This window comes from Mobula hypostoma, assembly GCF_963921235.1.
Source record: "Mobula hypostoma chromosome 30 unlocalized genomic scaffold, sMobHyp1.1 SUPER_30_unloc_1, whole genome shotgun sequence".
Taxonomy (NCBI): domain Eukaryota; kingdom Metazoa; phylum Chordata; class Chondrichthyes; order Myliobatiformes; family Myliobatidae; genus Mobula; species Mobula hypostoma.
Genome location: NW_026948158.1, coordinates 102,727 through 122,790, shown reverse-complemented (window position 1 = coordinate 122,790; position 20,064 = coordinate 102,727). Strand labels below are relative to the sequence as shown.

Here is a 20,064-nt window from a genome sequence, read left to right as displayed (position 1 = left end):
CAGGACGGGGCAGGAGGAAGCAAGCACTGAATGACAGACAGAGTCACGGGCAGAGAGACAGGCGAGGAATTAAATCACCAAACAGCAGCTCGTAAGGGGAACGATGTGACGTCAGCAAAGAATCGACAAATAAAAATGAAGGAAAAGAATGGGAAGCGTCCACAACGGAGCAGCTCAGCACCACGTTCAGCCAACAGCAGAGTGGCGCAGCGGGAGCGCGCTGGGCCCATGGTCGTCCATTCGGTAGAACCATCTACGACTTGTCAAGTTTACCGCGGATTCGAGAATCGAAACCTCTGGGCACTCTGTAAACTAACTTAAGCGTTGAATGCAAAGGATGTTCGCAAGGATTTTGCCTGAGATGGAGAGTTCCGGTATAAACTGAGGCTGGATAGACTCCGGGCGTTTCCATGGAGCGCTGGAGATGACGGAGATCTTTGCAGGTCATATCAAATTAACGGGGCCGTTCAGAATAGTAGGAAACTGTCCTGACGTGTGACGCTTGTGATTCTATATTACATTTGTTAATCGCATTAAAGGGTTTAATTTAATCGTGTATTGGAGAGAGGGATCGCTCAGGGTATAAATAGACAGAGAGAGTGGCGAGTAGATTGAGAACACTCAGTGTGAACACATCATCCGACATGTTTTCGTGTGTCCTAGTTTGTTGTGAGAATCTGATTTATAGCGACAGCAGGAAGCTACCCTGGTCGGTTCATCGGGAAAAATGTGAAAGATAGGAAATCCTCCCTTGATCCACTGGACAGCCCAGGGTGAACAATAATTCTACACTCTTCGATTTAAATAATTTGGGGAATTCGTACGCGAGTTGGCAGGTTAGGCCACTCGGACTCTCGAAGTCTGCACGGATCGGGATCGATGAGAGGTTTACATCTGATAGTTTCGATGAAAGGATATTAAAGGTCGATTAACTACGATGATCGCAAATCGAATCCACATCAATTGCCTAGAAGACAGATATGTTCACCATTATATCACCATCGTTCAATCATCCTGAGGGAGACTCGTGTCCTGAATCGTCTCCAGTGGTCTATGACTGTGGCTGGCACTGCTTTCTGAATCTGGTCACTCTGATGCAGTTCCTGCTATGTCAAGTTGTGGTCGCCTTCCTCCCACAGACCGGAGATACAAAACACCCAGATAATTCACCCGGAATCGGACTGAAGTAAATAGAATCCCTTCAAAATTCGAAGAGCTACACATCGTTTCCTGCCCGTCGCATTACAAAACCAGAATACTATATATTCAGATACCAAGACCAATTCGTTGTTAGTATAGTGGTTAGTATCCCCGCCTGTCACGCGGGAGACCGGGGTTCAATTCCCCGACGGGAGACACAAATTTTACTGCATTCTTCAAGCTGAATATTGTCTCAAAAAGACAAATAAAAGAGGACAAAGTATTCTGTGTTGAAGCGCTCAGTCCATTGGACATTGGGGAGGTGAAATAGCTCGGGCTCTTGTGAGCTGAACCGCTTCTTCAGGCCAGTGAATGCCGAGTCAGCCTCGGAACCCCAACAAAAAAGATCTGGTAGGCGAGTTAAATCGGGTACGGGGCGCCACCACATGACTGTTATCCCTGATAAAACGACGATAAAAGTTTGCAAACCACCAAAACCGCTGAAGTTGCTTGCGAGTCGTGGGTCTGGGGCATTCTTCCAACGCCCGGATCTTATAGGGAGCTGCCCTCACCTGCCCGCTCTCGATGATGTCGCGCAGGAAGATGACCAGAGGGACATGGAACTCACATTTCTTGGCATCGACAAATAACTTCTTCTCCCACGGTGTCTGGAGGACTAGACGTACAAGGTGAAAGTGTTTCTGGGGGCTGCTAGAAAATATGTAGATATCATCTAGGTAGACGAACACAAAGCGTTTAATGAAGTCCCTCAGCAAATCACTGATTAGGGCTTGAAAAACGGCGGGGCATTGGTGTGGTCAAATGGCATGACCAAGTATTCAAGTTGGCCCAAACGTGCATTAAAGGCCGTCTTCTACTCGGCTCCCTCCCTCATCCTGACTAGATGGTAGGCGCTACGAAGGTCCAACTTCGAGAAGATGGTGGCTCTGGAAAGTGATACAAATGCGAGTTATTCAGGGGTAGTGGGTACTTATTTTTAACTGTTATATTGTTTACGCCTCGGTAATCAATACAAGGACGAACCGACCCATCCTTCTTCTCTACAAAGAAGAAACCGGCACCTACCGGCGAGGATAAAGGTCGTATAATGCCCGCCCCGAGGGACTCGCTAATGCATTTCTCCATGGCCTCTCTCTCGGGTCGGGATAAGTTATAAAGACGACTGGTAGGTAAAGAGGCCCCGGCGAGCAGGAAGATAGCGCAATCATACGGGCGGTGCGGGGGCAGGGAAAGAGCCCGAGGTTTGCTGAATACCTGTCCCAGGTCATGCTATTCTGCGGGGACTCCGGACAAGTCGAGAGGTTCCAATACAGGCGGGGTCGCGATAGCCTCCCTAGGGGTTGGAGCCGACCGCAGAAAGGTGTCGTGTCAAAACAGGCTCCTGTTGGCTATCCTCCCGGTAGAGCAGTCGATATAGGGGTTGTGGTGGTTCAGCCAGGGATATCCTAGAACTACAGGGGTTTAAGGAAAATAATGAGATTAAATCGTACCTCCTCTCGATTTTTTTTTCCCGACGGAATCAAGGTCAGTGGGTAACCCGAGCCAGAAATTTTCGGTCCAGTGCCCGGACCTCCAGAGTGCTGCTTAACGGCTCCCGAGGTATTCCGGTCCCCGAGGCTATGTCCTCGTCCAGGAGATTTCCCTCGGCACCGGAATCCACTAAGACAGATAGGGACAAGAGCAGGTGTTGACAAATCACGGCAGCCGGGATCTGCATCCGGGTCTGGGGCACTGAAGGAAGTGTGGTCCGGCTCACCAGGGTCTCCCTTTCTACTGGTGAGTACTCCATTTTGGCCGCAGAGGAGAGGGATCCCGGAAATGTCCAGGCTGGCCGCAATAGTAAGAATCCCCAGCTCTCCGCTTCCGAAGTCGTTCGGCAGGGCAGAGACGATTCCGTCCCAGCTACAACGGTTCCTCCCCCAGGTTAGTGGGGATGGTCGGAGCAGGAGCTATTCTTGGAGCGGCCGGGGAGGGGAGGCTGGCTGAAGATGGTAGGTTGGCGTGGGCTGACCCGAGGAGAGCGGCGTCTGGTCTTTTCTCTCAGACTATCTCGAAGTCGATTATCGAGCCTGGTGTCTAGAGAGATCAGAGAGTCCAAGCTGTCCGCGTCATCCCTCGCTGACAGTTCATCTTTTATCTTATCTGAGAGGCGGTTTCGGAACAGTTCCCGTAGTGTCTCGTCATTCCACCAAGAGTCGGCCGCTAATGTTCGGAACTCGATGGAGTATTTTGCTACGCTTCGCGAACATTCATAGAAAGTTAGCAAGCGCTTAGCGGCGTCCTTACCGTGAACAGGCTGTTCAAAGACCTTCCTCATTTTGGAGCCGAAGGAGGGAAAGGAGGAACACACCTCTGTTCGGCTGTCACAGATCGCGGTGGCCAATGCTGAGGCATCCACTAGTAACAGCCCCATGATGAATGCAACCTTTGATCTGTTCGAGGTGTACGTACGTGGCTGCTGCTCAAAGAACAAAGAACATTGTAATAAGAAGGCCGGACACTTCCCTAGGTCCCCAGTGTAGGGTTCCGGTGCGGGTACGTACGGCCCTCGAGAGGATTGTGTTGCCAATACAAAGGACGCAGCCATCCCAGACTGTGCGGTTTGGCCAGTCGGGGTTTTTGGAAGGGACGGAGTAATGGATACGGATAACCTGTGAAGCTGCTCACTGACCTTCCTCATATTCGTGAACAGCGCACGAAGCTTTTCCGTGACCTCTCTGAGCAGCTGATCGTGGGCGCCCAGAAGGTGGCCCTGGCTGGAATGGTCCTGTTACACGGGGTCAGTGTCCGCTGGGTTCATTCTGGCCAGTTCGTTCTGTTGCAAGGACGTGGCTGAGGACGAACCCAAGTGCAGGACACAGGCTCGGAGGCGGAGTTGTGAGGCGTCATCACCGCCGCGAAAGTGGAACCGGTATCCAGGAGAGTCTTTACACAGAGACAAGGTTTACGCAGAGTATACAGGAAATGATGCGGAGCTGAGAACTGACAGTCCCAAGCAATCAGGAAACGAGATTTACTCACACGAGAGTCGACCAACGAACTGCCAAAGCATGGTTGTGCCGCCCGAGTTTTATTCTATGTTCGCTGATGGGAACCAGGTGTGTTATAGTTAGTGGAACTGGGAATGATTGAACATCAGACGAGGGGATTAAGGCCAATTTAAGGGGGTAATATCAAGATGGGGAATAGCCATACGGGACCATGGCAGTATGTTAAACTTCAGCTGCCACTTTTCAGCCCTGCTTTGCATCCTATCGATGTCCCGATTTAAACTCAGACAGCCTCCACACCATACAAAATGCCCCCAACATTGGTGTCATCAGCAAATTTAGTAACTTATTCCTCCACTTCCTCATCAAGGTCAGTTATAAAAATCACGATGAGAAGGGGTCCCAGAAAAAGGTATCTGAGGTACATCGCTGGTCACTGATATCCAATCTGAATATGACCCCTCTACAACAAATGTTTGCCTCCTGTGGGCAAGCCAATTCTGGATCAACAAAGCAATGTCTCCTTGCATCCCACGTCTCCTTACTTTCTTAGTAAGCCTTGCATGGGCTACTTTATCAAATGCCTTGTTGAAATCCATACAATAGCCAAGGTCCTTTTCCATAGTGAATACTAAAGCAAAGTATTCATTAACTACCTGTGCTGTCTCCTCTGGTTCCGCCCGGACTTTTCCACTGTCACGCTTCATTTGTCCTATGTTCTCACATCTTATCCTCCCACCTTTCACGTACTTGTCGAATGCCTTAGTGTTTTCCTGAAACTGCTCGCCAAGGCCTTTTCGTGGTCCATTCTGGCTCTCCAAATTTCAGTTCTCAAGCTCCTTCCTGCTAGCCTTAAAATTTTATATATCTCTATCAATACCTAGTTTTTTGAACATTTCTTAAGCCTTTCTTTTCTTCTTGACTATATTTTCATCATGTGTACACCATGGTTCCTGTACCGTAGCATTTCTTCTCTGTCTCATTGGATCCTATCTATGAAGAGCGCCACACAAGTGTCCCCTGAACTTTTCCCACATTTCTGCAATGCATTTCCCTGAGAACTCTGTTCCCAGTTTATGCTTCCAAGTCCCTGCCTGATAGCTTCATATTTCCCTTTTACTCCAGTTAAATGCTTTCGTAACTTGTCTGTTCCTATTCCTCTCCAATGCTATGGTAAAGGACATAACATTGTGATCAATGCCTCAAAAATGCTCTCCCACTATCATGGTCCGGATCGGGGTCCCTTTAAAATTACTTTGTTTATGTTACGATCCGGACCGTTGACTCCCTCTTTCCCTTTGGTTCCCAGTTTTCCCGTGTCCCTCGGGCTTGGTGTTTGAAGATAATTTCCTCTCGGCTGAACCGGCAGTTTATAGTCTCCGGCTTTCAGCCGTTCGGCGCCAGAGCTTTTGCAAAGTCAGCAAAGGTACTGCGAGCCCATGTCATCTGGCGGAGCAAGCCTAGTCTCCTCCCAGAGCAAGTGCGAACAAGCCGCCTTCCCTTGTCAGTACGGGTCAGTCAAAGTTAACCCGCTGTGGTGAGTCATGAGCTCGCCGCGGCTTGGAGCGGACTTGAGCCCAGTTATAGTTCTGTCCATTGTTGTGTGGTGTCCGTATCCATGTCGTGCGTCAAAAAGGGATCCCGGCCCTGTATCCTGGAATGGTCCTGAACCTGTGTCCAGAGGAGTCCCGACTCCGTCATGTATCTACGGAGGATTCCCGGCTCTGTGTTTTATGTCCTGTGTCTGAGTCTGTCCTGTGAATGAAAAGATTTCCTGGCTCCGTAGGCTCCAAGTCCTGGCCCTGGCGGTCCGTGATTCCGACTCCTATCCCAGACCCTTATTCCCAGCCTTGTCTCAGGCCTGAGTCCTTGTCCAGTTCACTATTCCTGCTTCTGCTTTGCATCGAGCAATAAACTGAATATAAGTGAACCTCACATGATGTGTTTGAGTCTTGCAGTTTGGTCCACTCTTGCTCCCAGCACAGCCCACTGAGATACCTGACACCTGACCAGGTTCATTTACCAACAGCAGATCAAGTGCAGCCACTCCTCTTGTAGGCTTATCTATATATTGTGACAGGTAACCTTCCTGAACACACTTAAACTCTACCCCATCTTAACACCTAGCACGAGGGATATGCCAATCAATATTGGGCAAATTAAAATCTCCCACTACGTCAACCATTATTTGTTACACCTTTCCAGAATATGTCTCCCTACCTGCTCCTCGATGTCCCTGTTACTATTGGATGATCTATATATATATGCATAAAAAAAACAAGCAAACACCCAGTAGAGTTATTGACCCCTTCCTGTTACTATATTCCACCCACGGAGACTCAGTAGACAAGCCCTCCATGACTTCCTCCTTTTCTGCAGCTGTGATACTATCTCTAATTAGCAGTGCCTCGATCCGACCTCTTCTGCCTCCCTGAAACATCCTTTCTGAAACATCTGAAGCCTGGCAGTCTAGGAACATGAGACAATAAGACCATAAGATATAAAATCAATAGTATGCTATTCGGTACATAGAGTCTGCTCTGCCATTCAATCATGCGCTGATCCAATTCTTCCAGTCATCCCCACTCCCTGCTTTGATTCTATACCCTATGATGCCCTGAATAATCAAGAACTTATCTATATCTGCCTTGAATACACCCACTGACTTGTCATCCACTGCCGCTAGTGGCAACAAATTCCACAGACTTACCACCCCCTGACTAAAGGAATCTCATGACTTAAAGGACGTCCTTCAATCCCGAAGTCGTGCCCTCTTGCTCTAGAATCCCCTACCATGGGAAATCACTTTGCCATATCTAATCTCTTCAGGCCTGTTAACATTCGAAATGTTTCTATAAGATCCCAGCCCTCCTCACTCTCCTGAACGCTGGGGAATACAGCTCAAGCGCTTCGAGACGTTCCTCATACGTTAACCCTTTCATTCCTGGAATGATTTTCCTCAATCTTCTCTGAACCCTCTCAATGTAAATATATTGTTTCTCTAATAAGGAGCCCAAAACTGCATACAATACCCTAAGTGTGGTCTCACGAGTGCCTTATAGATCCTCACCATCACATCCCTGCTCTTGTATTCCATACCTCTGGAAATGAATGCCAACATTCCATTCGCGTTCTTCACAACCGATTTAACCTGGAGGTTAACCTTTAGGTCATTTAGCACAAGGACTCCCAAGTCCCTTTGCATCTCTGCATTTTCAATTCTCTACCCATCTAAATAATAGTCTGCCCGTTTATTTCTTCCACCAAAGCGCATGACCACACAGTTTCCAACATTTTCCTTCATTTGCCACGTTTTTGCCCATTCCCCTAAACTATCGAAGTCTCTCTGCAGGCTCTCTGTTTCATCAACATTACCCGTTCCTCCACCTCTTTTTGTATCATCGGCAAATTTAGCCACAAACCCATTAATTCCGTAGTATAAATCGTTGGCGTACATCGTAAAAAGCAGTGGTCCCAACACCGACTCTGCTGGAACTCTAATGGTAACCGACAGCGATCCAGAATAGGATCCCTTTATTCCCACTCTCTGTTTTCTGCCGGCCAGTCAATGCTACGCCCAATCAAGTAACTTCCATTTAGTTCTATGGGCTCTTATCTTGCTAAGAGCTTCATGTGCGCTTGTCAAACGCCTTTCGGAAACCCAAGTACACCACGTCTACTGCATCCCCTTTGTCTACCATACTTATAACTTCTTCAGAGGATTGCAGTAGATGTTCCTTTCAGGAAACCATGCTGGCTTTGTCCTATCTTGTGATGTCCCTCCATGTACTCCATAATCTCATTCCTAACAATAGATTTCAACAGCTTCCCAAGCACTGATGTTCGGATAACAGGTCTAAAGATTCCTTCCTGATGACGCCCTCCCTTCTTAAATAGCGGAGTAACAGTTGTAATTGTCCAGTCATCTCGTACAATGCCAGAATCTATCGATTCTTGTATGATCATCGTTAATGCCTCTGCAATCTCTCCAGCTACTTCCTTCAGAACCCGAGGGTACATTTGATCAGGTCCAGGAGATTTATCCACCCTCAGACCATTAAATCTCCTGAGCACTTTTCTCCGTCGTAATTTTCACTGCAAAACTTCACTTCCCTGTCACTCTTGAATGTCCGGTACACTTCCACTGTGAAGAATTATGCAAAATAAACATTCAGTTTCTCTACCATCTCCGCATCTGTTATTACAGAATCTCCAGCGTCATTTTGTATTGGTCCTATATCTACCCTCGACCCTCTTTTACCCTTTATATACTTCAAAAATGTTTTTAGTATATTCCTTTTTATTCGTCACCAGCTTCCTCTCGTAATTATTTTTCCTTCTGAATGACCTTCTTAGTTTCGCTTATCAAGTTTTCAAAAGCTCCCCAATCCTCTATCTTCACACTAGCTCTGGCTTCCTTGTATGCTCTCCTTGCTTTTACTTAGGCTTTGATTTCACTTGTCAGTCACGGTAGTGTCCTTCTTCCAATTGAAAATTCCTTCTTATTTGGAATATATTACTTTAAGTATCCATTGCTGCCCCTGAGCCATACAAGTCTCTGTAATGGCCACAGCATCATAGCTCCAAGAACTGATCCACGATCTAAGCTCACTCGCTTTGTTCATGATACTCCTTGCATTAAAATAGACACATCTCGAACCATCGGTCTCTGCGCATCCATCTCTGTCACTTGCCTATCCTCTCTCTCACAAAGGCTACATGCTTTCTGTTCCAATGTGTACTGCGATTGGAAAGCAGAGACAACAGCAGGACACAGACACGTGAGTAGCATTAACGGAAGTGCGTTTTTATTAATAGTTGCCAGGAAAAAAATGAAGCGTGGATTAGATGCTTATATGGACGTGAACGTAGGACGACAAACAGGAGGAACCTGGGCACGGAGCCGGGGTTTGGAACTTGGACACGGAGCTGGGTCACTGAACCTAGACACGGAGCTGGGACTCCGAACCTGGACACGGAGCTGGGACTCGGAACTTGGGCACGGAGCTGGGACTCAGAACCTGGACACGGAGCTGGGACCCGGAACCTGGACAGAGAGCAGGGACTGGAAACTTGAACATGGAGCCGGGTGTAGAAACTTGGACACGGAACCGGGACTTGGTCTCGGACTTGGAAACGGAGCCTTAACCTGACTCGGGCCTGAACACAGAGCCTGGACTTGGACTCGGATTTGGACACAGAGCTTAGACTTGGACTTGGACTGGAACACAGAGACTGGACCTGGACTTGCACTGGATCACAGAGCCTGGACGTGGACTTCGACTGGAACACAGAGCCTGGAGTTGGAATTGGACTGGAACACAGAGCCCGGACTTGGACTTGGACTGGAACACAGAGCCTGGACTTGGACTTGGAATGGAACGCAGAGCCTGGACTTGGACGTGGACTGGAACACAGATACTGCACTTGGACTTGAACTGGGACACAGAGCCTGGACTTGGATTTGGACTGGAACAGAGAGCCTGGACTTGGACATGACTTGAACAACGAAGAGACAGAATATCCAACTCAGAGTAGCCGCAAATGGCCGAAACTCCTCAGATGGATACGAGACGCCGAAACCAAACAACAACAGACCGTTCTAGTCTTGACACGGAGTAGCTCATGAAGCGGGAAGCGGCAAGCGGCCGGCAATCACTCAGCTAGACACGAAGAGACAGAATTCCCCACTCGGAGCAATGGAAAGCGGTCGGATCCACTCAGCTGGAAACGAGACGACAAAGACCAAAAGATGACAGCCGAAGCAGTTGAAGAAGAGAGTGGAAGAATTCGGGTAGAAAAAGTGTTTTTTTTTCTAAAAACTGCTGGGGGAGAAGAGTCTGCACTGCGCAGGCGCGTGACGTAGCGCGCTAAGGTTTATAAGGCAGACCACCATATACAGCGGTCATCGTCGCAGTTGACTGAGTCAGAGTGGGACGGCTTTGGCTCAAACAGGCTTCGAGAAGAACAGGCAGAGGCCAGGGTAGGTTCCGGTATGTTTTTTTATTCAGATTGTCTAGCGTAGAGAGAATGCTAGGCAGGATGTTGGAATGCTCCTCTTGCAGGATGTGGGAAGTCAGGGATCCCTCCGGTGTCCCTGACAGCGACACCTGCAAGAAGTGCATCCAGCTGCAGCTCCTAACAAACCGCGTTAGGGAACTGGAGCAGGAGCTGGATGACCTGCGGATCATTCGGGAAAATCAGCAGATTATAGATAGTAGCTACAGGGAGGTAGTTACGCCAAAGGAGCAGAGGACAGGAAATTGGGTCACTGTCACGCGAGAGAAGAGGAAAGGGCAGGCAGAGCACGGTTCCCCTGTGGCCAGTCCCCTCAACAACAAGTATAACGCATTGGGTACTGTTGGGGGGTGGTGGTGGTGGTGGGGGGGAAATGACTTACCTGGGACAAGCTGCAGTAGCCGGATCTCTGGCACTGAGTCTGGCTCTGCAGTGCAGAAGGGAGGGGGGGGGGGGAAAAGAGGAGAGCGCTAGTGATAGGGGACTCGATAGTTAGAGGTGCAGATAGGAGGTTCTGTGGTCGTGACAGAGAATCCAGGATGGTTTGTTGCCTTCCGGGTGCCAGGGTCAAGGATGTCTCTGATCGATTGCATGACATTCTGAAGTAGGAGTGTGATCAGCCAGATGTCGTGTTGCACATCGGTACCAATGACATAGCAAGGAAGAGTGAGGAGGTCCTGGAGAGTGAGTATAGAGAGCTTGGTAGGAAGTTGAAAAGCAGGACCTCGAGGGTGGTAATCTCAGTATTGCTACCTGTGCTACATTCCAGTGAGGGTAGGAATAGGATGCTCTGGAGGAGGAACAAGTGGCTGAGGAACTGGTGTAGGGAGCAGGGTTTCAGATTTCAGGATAATTGGGACCTCTTCTGGGGCAGGTGGGACCTGTACAAGAGAGACGGTTACACTTGAACTACGGGGGGACTAATTTTCTTTCAGGGCGGTTTGTTAGTGCTATTCGGGAGGCTTTAAACCAGATTTGCAGGGGGAGGGAATCAGAGTGCGAGAGATGACAGTCTGGCTGGGGTGAAAATAAATGATGTTAAAAGTTCAAGCAAATCCGCTAATAGAAAGGTTGTGATGGTGGTAAAAATCTTCTGAGGTGTATATATTTCAATGCTAGGAGTATTGCAGGGAAGGCGGATGAATTAATGGCGTCGATTGACACGTCGATTTATGACGTTGTAGCAATTAGTGAAACTTGATTACAAGAGGGGCAGGATTGGCAGCTTAATATTCCAGGGTTCCGATGTTTCAGATGTGATCGAGGCAGAGGAATGAAAGGTGGGCGAGTGGCATTGCTTGTTAGGGAAAATATTACAGCAGTGCTCAGGCAGGACAGATTAGAGAGCTTGTCTACTGAGTCCTTGTGGGTGGAGCTGAGAAAAATGAAAGGTATGGCCACATTAGTGGGATTGTATTACAGACCACCCAATAGTCAACGAGAAGTGGAAGAGCAAATCTGCAGAGAGATAGCAGGCAACTGCAGGAAACATAAAATTGTGGTGGTTGGGGATATTAATTTTCCATATGTTGATTGGATCTCGCATACTGTTAGTGGTCTAGGTGGTTTAGAATTTGTAAAATGTCTTCAGGAAAGTTTTCTAAATCAATATATAGAGGGACCAACAAGAGGGGATGCAATTTTGAATCTCCTGTTAGGAAACGAGTTAGGACAAGTGACAGAATTCTGTGTAGGGGGGCACTTTGGTTCCAGTGATCATAACACCATTGGTTTCAACTTGATCATGGACAAGCATAGGTCTGGTCCAAGGGTTGGGGTTGTTAACTGGAAGAAGGCCAAATTTGAAGAAATGAGAAAGGATCTAAAAAGCGTGGATTGGGACAGGTTGTTCTCTGGCAAGGATGGGATCGGTAGGTGGGAAGCCTTCAAAGGAGACATTTTGACAGTGCAGAATTTGTATGTTCCTGTCAGGATTAAACGCAAATTGAATAGGAATAAGGAACCTTGGATCTCAAGGGATATTGCAACTCTGATAAAGAAGAAGAGGGAGTTGCATGACATGTATAGGAAGCAGAGAGTAAATAAGGTGCTTGAGGAGTATAAGAAGTGCAAGAAAATACTTAAGAGAGAAATCAGGAGGGCTGAAAGAAGACATGAGGTTGCCTTGGCAGTCAAAGTGAAGGATAATCCAAAGAGCTTTTACAGGTATATTAAGAGCAAAAGGATTGTAAGGGATAAAATGGTCCTCTTGAAGATCAGAGTGGTCGCCTATGTGCGGAGCCAAAGGAAATGGGGGATATCTTAAATAGGTTTTTTTGCGTCTGTATTTACTAAGGAAACTGGCATGAAGTCTATGGAATTAAGGGAAACAAGTAGTGAGATCATGGAAACTGTACAGATCGAAAAGGAGGAGGTCCTTCCTGTCTTGAGGAAAATTAAAGTGGATAAATCTCCGGGACCTGACAGGGTGTTCCCTCGGACCTTGAAGGAGACTAGTGTTGAAATTGCAGGGGCCCTGGCAGAAATATTTAAAATGTCGCTGTCTACAGGTGAGGTGCCGGAGGATTGGAGAGTGGCTCATGTTGTTCCGTTGTTTAAAAAATGATCGAAAAGTAATCCGGGAAATTATAGGCCAGTAAGTTTAACGTCGGTAGTAGGTAAGTTATTGGAGGGATTACTAAGAGACAGGATCTACAAGCATTTGGATAGACAGGGACTTATTAGGGAGAGTCAACATGGCTTTGTGCGTTGTAGATCATGTTTGACCAATCTATTGGAGTTTTTCGAGGAGGTTACCAGGAAAGTGGATGAAGGGAAGGCAGTGGATATTGTCTACATGGACTTCAGTAAGGCCTTTGAAAGGTTCCGCATGGGAGGTTAGTTAGGAAAGTTCATTCGCTAGGTCTACATGGAGAGGTGGTAAATTGGATTAGACATTGGCTCAATGGAAGAAGCCAGAGAGTGGTGGTAGAGAATTGCTTCTCTGAGTGGTGGCCTGTGACTGGTGGTGTGTCACAGGGATCAGTGCTGGGTTGATTGTTATTTGTCATCTATATCAATGATCTGGATGATAATGTGTAAATTGGATCAGCAAATCTGCTGATGATACGAAGATTGGAGGTGTAGTAGACAGTGAGGAAGGTTTTCAGAGCCTGCAGAGGGACTTGGACCCACTGGAAAAATGGGCGGAAGAATGGCAGATGGAGATTAATACAGACAAGTGTGAGATATTGCATATTGGAAGGACAGACCAAGGTAAAACATACAGGGTTAATGGTAAGGCACTGAGGAGTGCAGTGGAACAGAGGGATTTGGGAATACAGATACAAAATTCCCTAAAAGTGGCGTCACACATGGATAGGGTCGTAAAGAGAGCTTTTGCTACATTGGCCTTTATAAATCAAAGTATTGAGTATAAGAGCTGGAATGTTATGATGAGGTTGTATGAGGCATTGGTGAGACTGAATCTGCAGTATTGTGTTGAGTTTTGGTCACCAAATTACAGGAAGGATATAAATAAGGTTGAAAGAGTGCAGAGAATGTTTAGAAGGATGTTGCCGCGACTTGAGAAACTCAGTTACAGAGAAAGGTTGAATAGGTTAGGATTTTATTCCCTGGAGTGTAGAAGAATGAGGGGAGATTTGATAGAGGTATACAAAATTATGATGGGTATAGATAGGGTGAATGCAAGCGGGCTTTTTCCACTGAGGCAAGGGGAGGAAAAACAAAACAGAGGACATGGGTTAAGGGTGAGGGGGCAAACGTTTAAGGAGAACATTAGGGGGGGCTTCTTCACACAGAGAGTGGTGGGAGTATGGAATGAGCTGCCAGACGAGGTGGTAAATGCAGGTTCTTTTTTAACATTTAAGAATAAATTGGACAGATACATAGATGGGAGGTGTATGGAGGGATATGGTCTGTGTGCAGGTCAGCGGGACTAGGCAGAAAATGGTTCGGCACAGCCAAGAAGGGCCAAAAGGCCTGTTTCTGTGTTGTAGTTTCTATTGTTTCTGTGGTTTAATTTGTACCTTGGCTCGGAGTGGCGGCAATCGGTCAGCAAATCTCGGAGGGACATGAAAACGACAGAATTCGCATCTTGAATATTTAATTTCCTATTGCTTTCAACGTCATTGGTGCCTCCACACCAAACCATGATGTATCCAGTCAGCATATTCTCCACTATACACCTACAGAAGTTTGTCTAAGTTTTACACAACATAGTAAATCTGCTGAAACTGGGGAGTATGGGCTGTAAATGCTGGTAAATCGTTCCAGGATGCCAGCAAATTCTGCTCCTCAAAACTTCCACACTCAAAGAATTCCAGTCAATATTGGGGAAATTATAGTCACACACTACTCTGTTGCTGTTACATCTTTCCAATAGCCCACCTACATTTCCGTTCATCTTTCTCCTGCTGGCATTTTAAAAATAGTTGGAAATTGAAACACACAACATCTCAAGATACTACTTTATCAATTCTCCGTTACATCCTGAAAGATGCCCACTGGGAGGGAGGGGGTAGATAGAGTCCATAAATTGTAGTCCATTATTCGGGTTGTACAGGCCTCTGTCCTTGAAGTGCTGGGATAGTACTGGAGTTTAACGGTGGAGAGCCGGGTGTGTAGATGTCTGTGTGCTCACTGCACAGTGCTGACAGTTCTAATGGTCTGTATCGTGGAAGTGAAAGTCTAGATATTGTGCAGTTCTTTGTCCCTGTAGTCCACTACTGACTGTTCTTGGACAGTCTCTTATGCAGGGCATGTTTGTACCAAAGATTCAGCCTGGCCTTCCTCACCATGCTGAGTTGCAGCAGTCTGTGTTCCTGCAGTACATTTTTGGTTTCTACTTGTCCGCCTCCCTGCTGTGCAGTGCTGGAGCTAAAGCGGGCGGTGTCCATGCAGCCCAGAGCTGGTTTGTGCAGGTCAGTGTTCTTGCAGTTTTGCAGGTGACTGGTGTACACAACGGGATGAGTATGGTCTGCGTTCGGCTGTGAATTTACAGTGCAATCCGGGGTTTTTCATGTCTTTATCTGTAGAGCAAATGGGCTGGTGCTTGAAATCTGTGGCACCACAGAGCAGTGCTGGGGTTGTTGTGATGTCTATTCTTCTATTCTGCCCTGCTCTGGATCAATAGTAAATTATTCTCCTAAGTCTCTGTCCTTGTATTAGAGTCGCGTACTACTCTGTGCTCTCACTGACCAGTGTTGTGCTCTGGCAGCTCAGTGGGCTTGGACTGCAGTGCCAGTGTTTTGACAGAGTGCCTCATTATTGCAGAAAATTATCTTGTACATCCAGGTAAATTAGATGTTTCCTGGAAGCAAGACTGAGTGTTTCAGATCATTATTGGACGCAGGATCATTGGGGGATGCACTAATACGTTCAACCAATCAATTCTATACTGAAGAACGTCAAGTCTATAGTACAGCATTCCCACTGTCCCATTCCCAATTCTGTTCCCACAGCTCAACGGGTTATTTCCCCGGAAGGACCTGTCCATTTCCTCTATGAACAATTTGATTGGCTATTCCCATCATCCCTGCAGGCAGTGTGCCCCAAATGACAACCACAGTCAGTGTAAAAATAACAATTTCTTTACATGCTCCTTTAATTCTTTGTCCATTCTTCTCAAATCAGTGAACAATTTACAGTGAACAGATCAGCACAGGAACAGTCCCCTCAACTCACTGCGTGTGTTGGCCATGATGTCAGTTCGATCTGTATGCCTGTCCGCCTGTGGTCTGTGGCCCCCAGTGGACTCATTCCCCCAAAGTATTTACCCACCTAATACGTTTTTAGAGACCCAACAACATCTCTTCCTTAGGATCAACACTTCTGTGAATGTCACCATACCCGCTTCCCGATCTCGCTTTCCTCCAGCTCCTTCTCCTTAGTGAACGTCAATGAATGCAGAGTGTTCATTTTGTACCTCGCAGTACAGAAATCAAAATAATACGTATCATCCATTAAACAAGCCGATCTCAGTTTTGGAGGGCACCACAGATCCGACAATGTCACACAGTCTGATCTCTCTCTCTCTCTCTCTCTCTCTCTCTCTCTCTCTCTCTCTCTCTCTCTCTCTCTCTCTCTCTCGTTCTCTCTCTGTATCTCACGCTCGTCGTTTTCTCGTTCACTTTTAGTCATCCTGCATCTATTGTTCTTCCAATTTCGAGTACTATTTTTATTATTTTACCTGTCTTCCCATTCTATTGCACGACAACACATTTCTTTTCAATTATCGTTTGACCTTTGCCAAATTTAAGATGTGTACAAAAGACTACTGCATCAGAAACATCAAACACAAAATGCTGGAGGAACTCAGCAGAATTCTTGTGTGTTCTCTTGGATTTCCAACATCAGCAGATTTTCTCGTGTTTCTTCCTCAGCAAAGTGGTCCATTAATCGCTTTCATCCAGACTTTTTTATTTATTGTATCTTTATTGACCAGGACGAATCTGAATGACGGAAGGACAGATCAAAATGGGAAACTACAGAAAAAGGTAGGGGTCGGACAGCGTCGCTGGTCTTCGTTGAATACTGAATAATTAGTCAACAAAAATGAAATCGCTACATGTAGCTGTTCGATGATAAGGTTCAGTCTTTGTCATTAAAGAGACCGGCCTATTTCCACCAGAGACACTACTGAGGTAATGCCAAATAATTTTGATGTATACAGTATATGTATATCAGAGACTGAAATTGTTTGTTCAAGTAACTGTAACTGAGAAAGCTAGTGAGGTGTATAACCGGATCTCTGGAGACTGAGCCTCTGTATAAATCAGGGTTGATGTGAAGCATCAGCTCAGTGTCTGCCGGAGCTGTGAATTCAGGAGCAACAGGAATCACAGATTCTCATGAAATGGTGTATCCAGTCATCTGGTGGATACGAGACATTTACTATCCTATTATTTCAGCCTTCGGAATACCCGGTAAGTCGCAGTGTCAGCTGCTGTTGGTGGGAAATAATGTTTATTTCCAATGCTGTGATTGTTCCTTTCACTACCACATTCCAGTCCCAGTATTCCGCATTTCAGTTTTGGAATGGAAACACCGGGACTATGGATTCTGGGATCAGGATCTAAAATAAACGTCTGCATGAATTCAGGGAATCCGCCAACATCTGTGGAACTGAGTGGGTCAGGCAGTGTTCTACCAACGGTTTGGGATCCATAATGGGATGTTCGGGGTTCTGTATTTTTGGTCCTGTAGCAGCTGCACTGAATTTGCGAATATTGTGTTGAAACAGCCCGGGCACTTTCTACCAAATCATTGTCCGTATTTGTATATGAGCGATTGACTGAGTTAGGTGCAATGTTCAAACCATCGACTGGCAGTGAGGCTTTAGACAACGTCAGGAGTTCCATGATGTTTCACGAACCTGTTGTAGATTTTTAATAACTGTGTGCAATATAACTGAACTGAATATAACTGACGGACAACACAATGAAATATTTGTTGAGCAGATTATCACAAGCGACGTGGTGCTTCATAGTTATGAATATTGTGAAATGTATTCTATTATATCTACATCTGACACCGTTACAGACATCTGACTGCAGCATCGAGTTTGCTGCTGGACATTGAATTCCTCTCCCATGCTTATCTGCAATGGATTCAGTGGGGGGTGTCATGTCTGTCGTGATGTTGTGTCAGAAATCAGTCAATGTTCTGTTGTAAAGTGAGTGAGAAGGCAGGAGCTGGAATAGGAAACAAACTCGGGGAATGCTGGAAACACGAAACGCCAAGCAGGTTGTACAGAAAAAGAAACCAGTTAACGCACGTGTCCGGGGTCTATCCGAGGACAGTTCGGAGGAGAGAAAATTTCACTGTTTTTTCTCCCCCACATATTCGGTTTTACCGGAATGAGCGTTTCCAGCATTTCCTGTTTTTGTTCCGTCCTTCGGCAGTTCTGTCACTTACAGGGATCGCCATGGAAGTTGATGATTGTCTAATGGAAGATCCCGCCACCAGTGTCCGAACGAAACGCATAAGGCACCGATGGAAAATGTTCCATCCAGTACTGACTAAGAGGAGGTAGGTAACCAGTTTAACCTTTCCACTGACATTTCACATTTCGGTCATCAGTAAGTAATCCGTATTGAAATTATTTTACTGTGTAAATTCCTTCTCCGTCTCTGACAGCTCTGCCCCCTCTCTCAACCCTCCCACCGCTAAATTCAACAATTAAGTGGAAATATTACAGGATCCGCTCAAACTGCAGATCGGCTTGTGTTTAGATTTTCTCAAACTGCTGTTCCCTGTCTCTCTTCCAGCGAACTTGGTGGCGATTGTGATCCTGGCCCGGGGAAAGTGCGGTCTCTCCAAATGTATCACTCTCTACCTGGTGGGAATGGCAGCGGCCGATCTCCTGGTCGTTATTTCGAATCCGCTGCTGAAGCGGACTGCTGGGATTTATTTTTCCCGATCATTCTTGTTCATCACTGCTGTGTGCAGACTCGTCACCTGGTTGATGTTTGCGAGCACTGCGACTTCAGTCTGGCTGACCGTCGCATTCACCGTCGATCGATTTGTGGCAATTTGCTGTGAGAAGCTGAAAACAAAATATTGCACCGAGAGAACGGCGGCTGTGGTTATCGGGACAGTGAGTGTGCTGGCCTGTTTGGAGACTGTCCCCTGGGGCTTTGTGTACGAGTCTGGGGAAGCAATTGATGGTGTTTCCTGGTATTGTATTTTAACACCGAGCTTCACAAACTCTCACTCATGGGCCGCATTTTACATTTTTCACCGCATTTTCTGCCCTTGCGTCCCTTTCATTCTGATGTTGCTGTGCAATATTCTGACTGTCAGGCGGATTCTAGCGGCCAGTCGAGCCCGCAGGGGGCTCCGGGGACAAAAGAGTGGAGAGAGTGACAAGGACCGGGAGATGGAGAACCGACGCAAATCCATCGTTTTGCTCTTCAACATAACTGGTAGTTTCATATTGTTGTGGGGAACACTGGTGGTATTTTCTATCTATAGACGGATTACAGGACGTTTTCTTCATTCTGTCAGGGATCCCCGTTACGTCACAGACCAAGCATCGATAATGCTGCAGGTTCTCAGTTCCTGCACCAACACCTGTATTTACGTCCTGACTCAGAGCAAATTCCGAGAGGAGCTAAGGAATGCGGTGAAATACCCACTGAATCTGATTTTGAAACTCATGAAACGTTAGAACTAAACACTGTAAAGTATTACAATATACCTGCCTTCATACGCCCTATTCTACCTCCACACTTGTGGGTAAATGGTAACAATGGGATGAACAGAGTTACAAAACAAACATGGGAGAATCAGCAGGTGGTCGCATTAAAAACAAAACAAAAACACAGAATCAGATCCTGATGACGTTTCTCACTAAAAGTGCTGGAGCAACTCAGCAGGTCTGGCAGCATCTAGGGAGAAGAGTAAACTGTCGACGTTTCGGGCCGACACCCTTCATCAGAAACCTGTCAACTGTTTATTCTTTTCCATTTGGTGTGTGTTGCTTAGTTTGACAAGACAGCTGTTTAAAGCTGATCGCGACGGCATCACTGGCCTCACATTCCCAGAGAAATCCCCATTTACACCTCAAGTCCGCCCTGTTAAGATGAAGCTTGACGCCAACCTGTTTCCCCTGTTTTCCGGTTCTGACAAAACTGCCTGATCTTGGATAATGTTTTCGTCAGTATCAACCACTCGTGCTTCCGTCACAACCCGTCATAACCTTCAATCTCTTTTCTCCTCCTTCTCGACCTGGAAGTTTCCCTCCTCATTGCCATCTTGTACTATCTTTATGTGACAGATTTTTTTCTTAACAATTGAAAACTAACAGCCATTACCTTCACTTCCAGCACTGTCAGTAATGTAGGGTCAGAGAGAGAGAGACAGACAGACAGACAGAGAGAGAGAGAGAGAGGGAGAGAGAGAGAGAGAGAGAGAGAGAGAGAGACAGAGA

General features: G+C 46.6%; 1 protein-coding gene across 1 annotated transcript; it reads left to right on the top strand.

The window, feature by feature from the left end:
• Positions 1–5,590: 5,590 nt before the first annotated feature.
• On the top strand, positions 5,591–19,302 carry LOC134341316 (probable G-protein coupled receptor 139). Its single transcript, XM_063039201.1, has 3 exons — positions 5,591–5,688; positions 15,349–15,425; positions 18,401–19,302. Exons 1-3 carry the CDS (start codon positions 5,591–5,593, stop codon positions 19,300–19,302), a joined length of 1,077 nt encoding a protein of 358 aa, XP_062895271.1.
• The last annotated feature ends 762 nt before the right edge of the window (positions 19,303–20,064 follow it).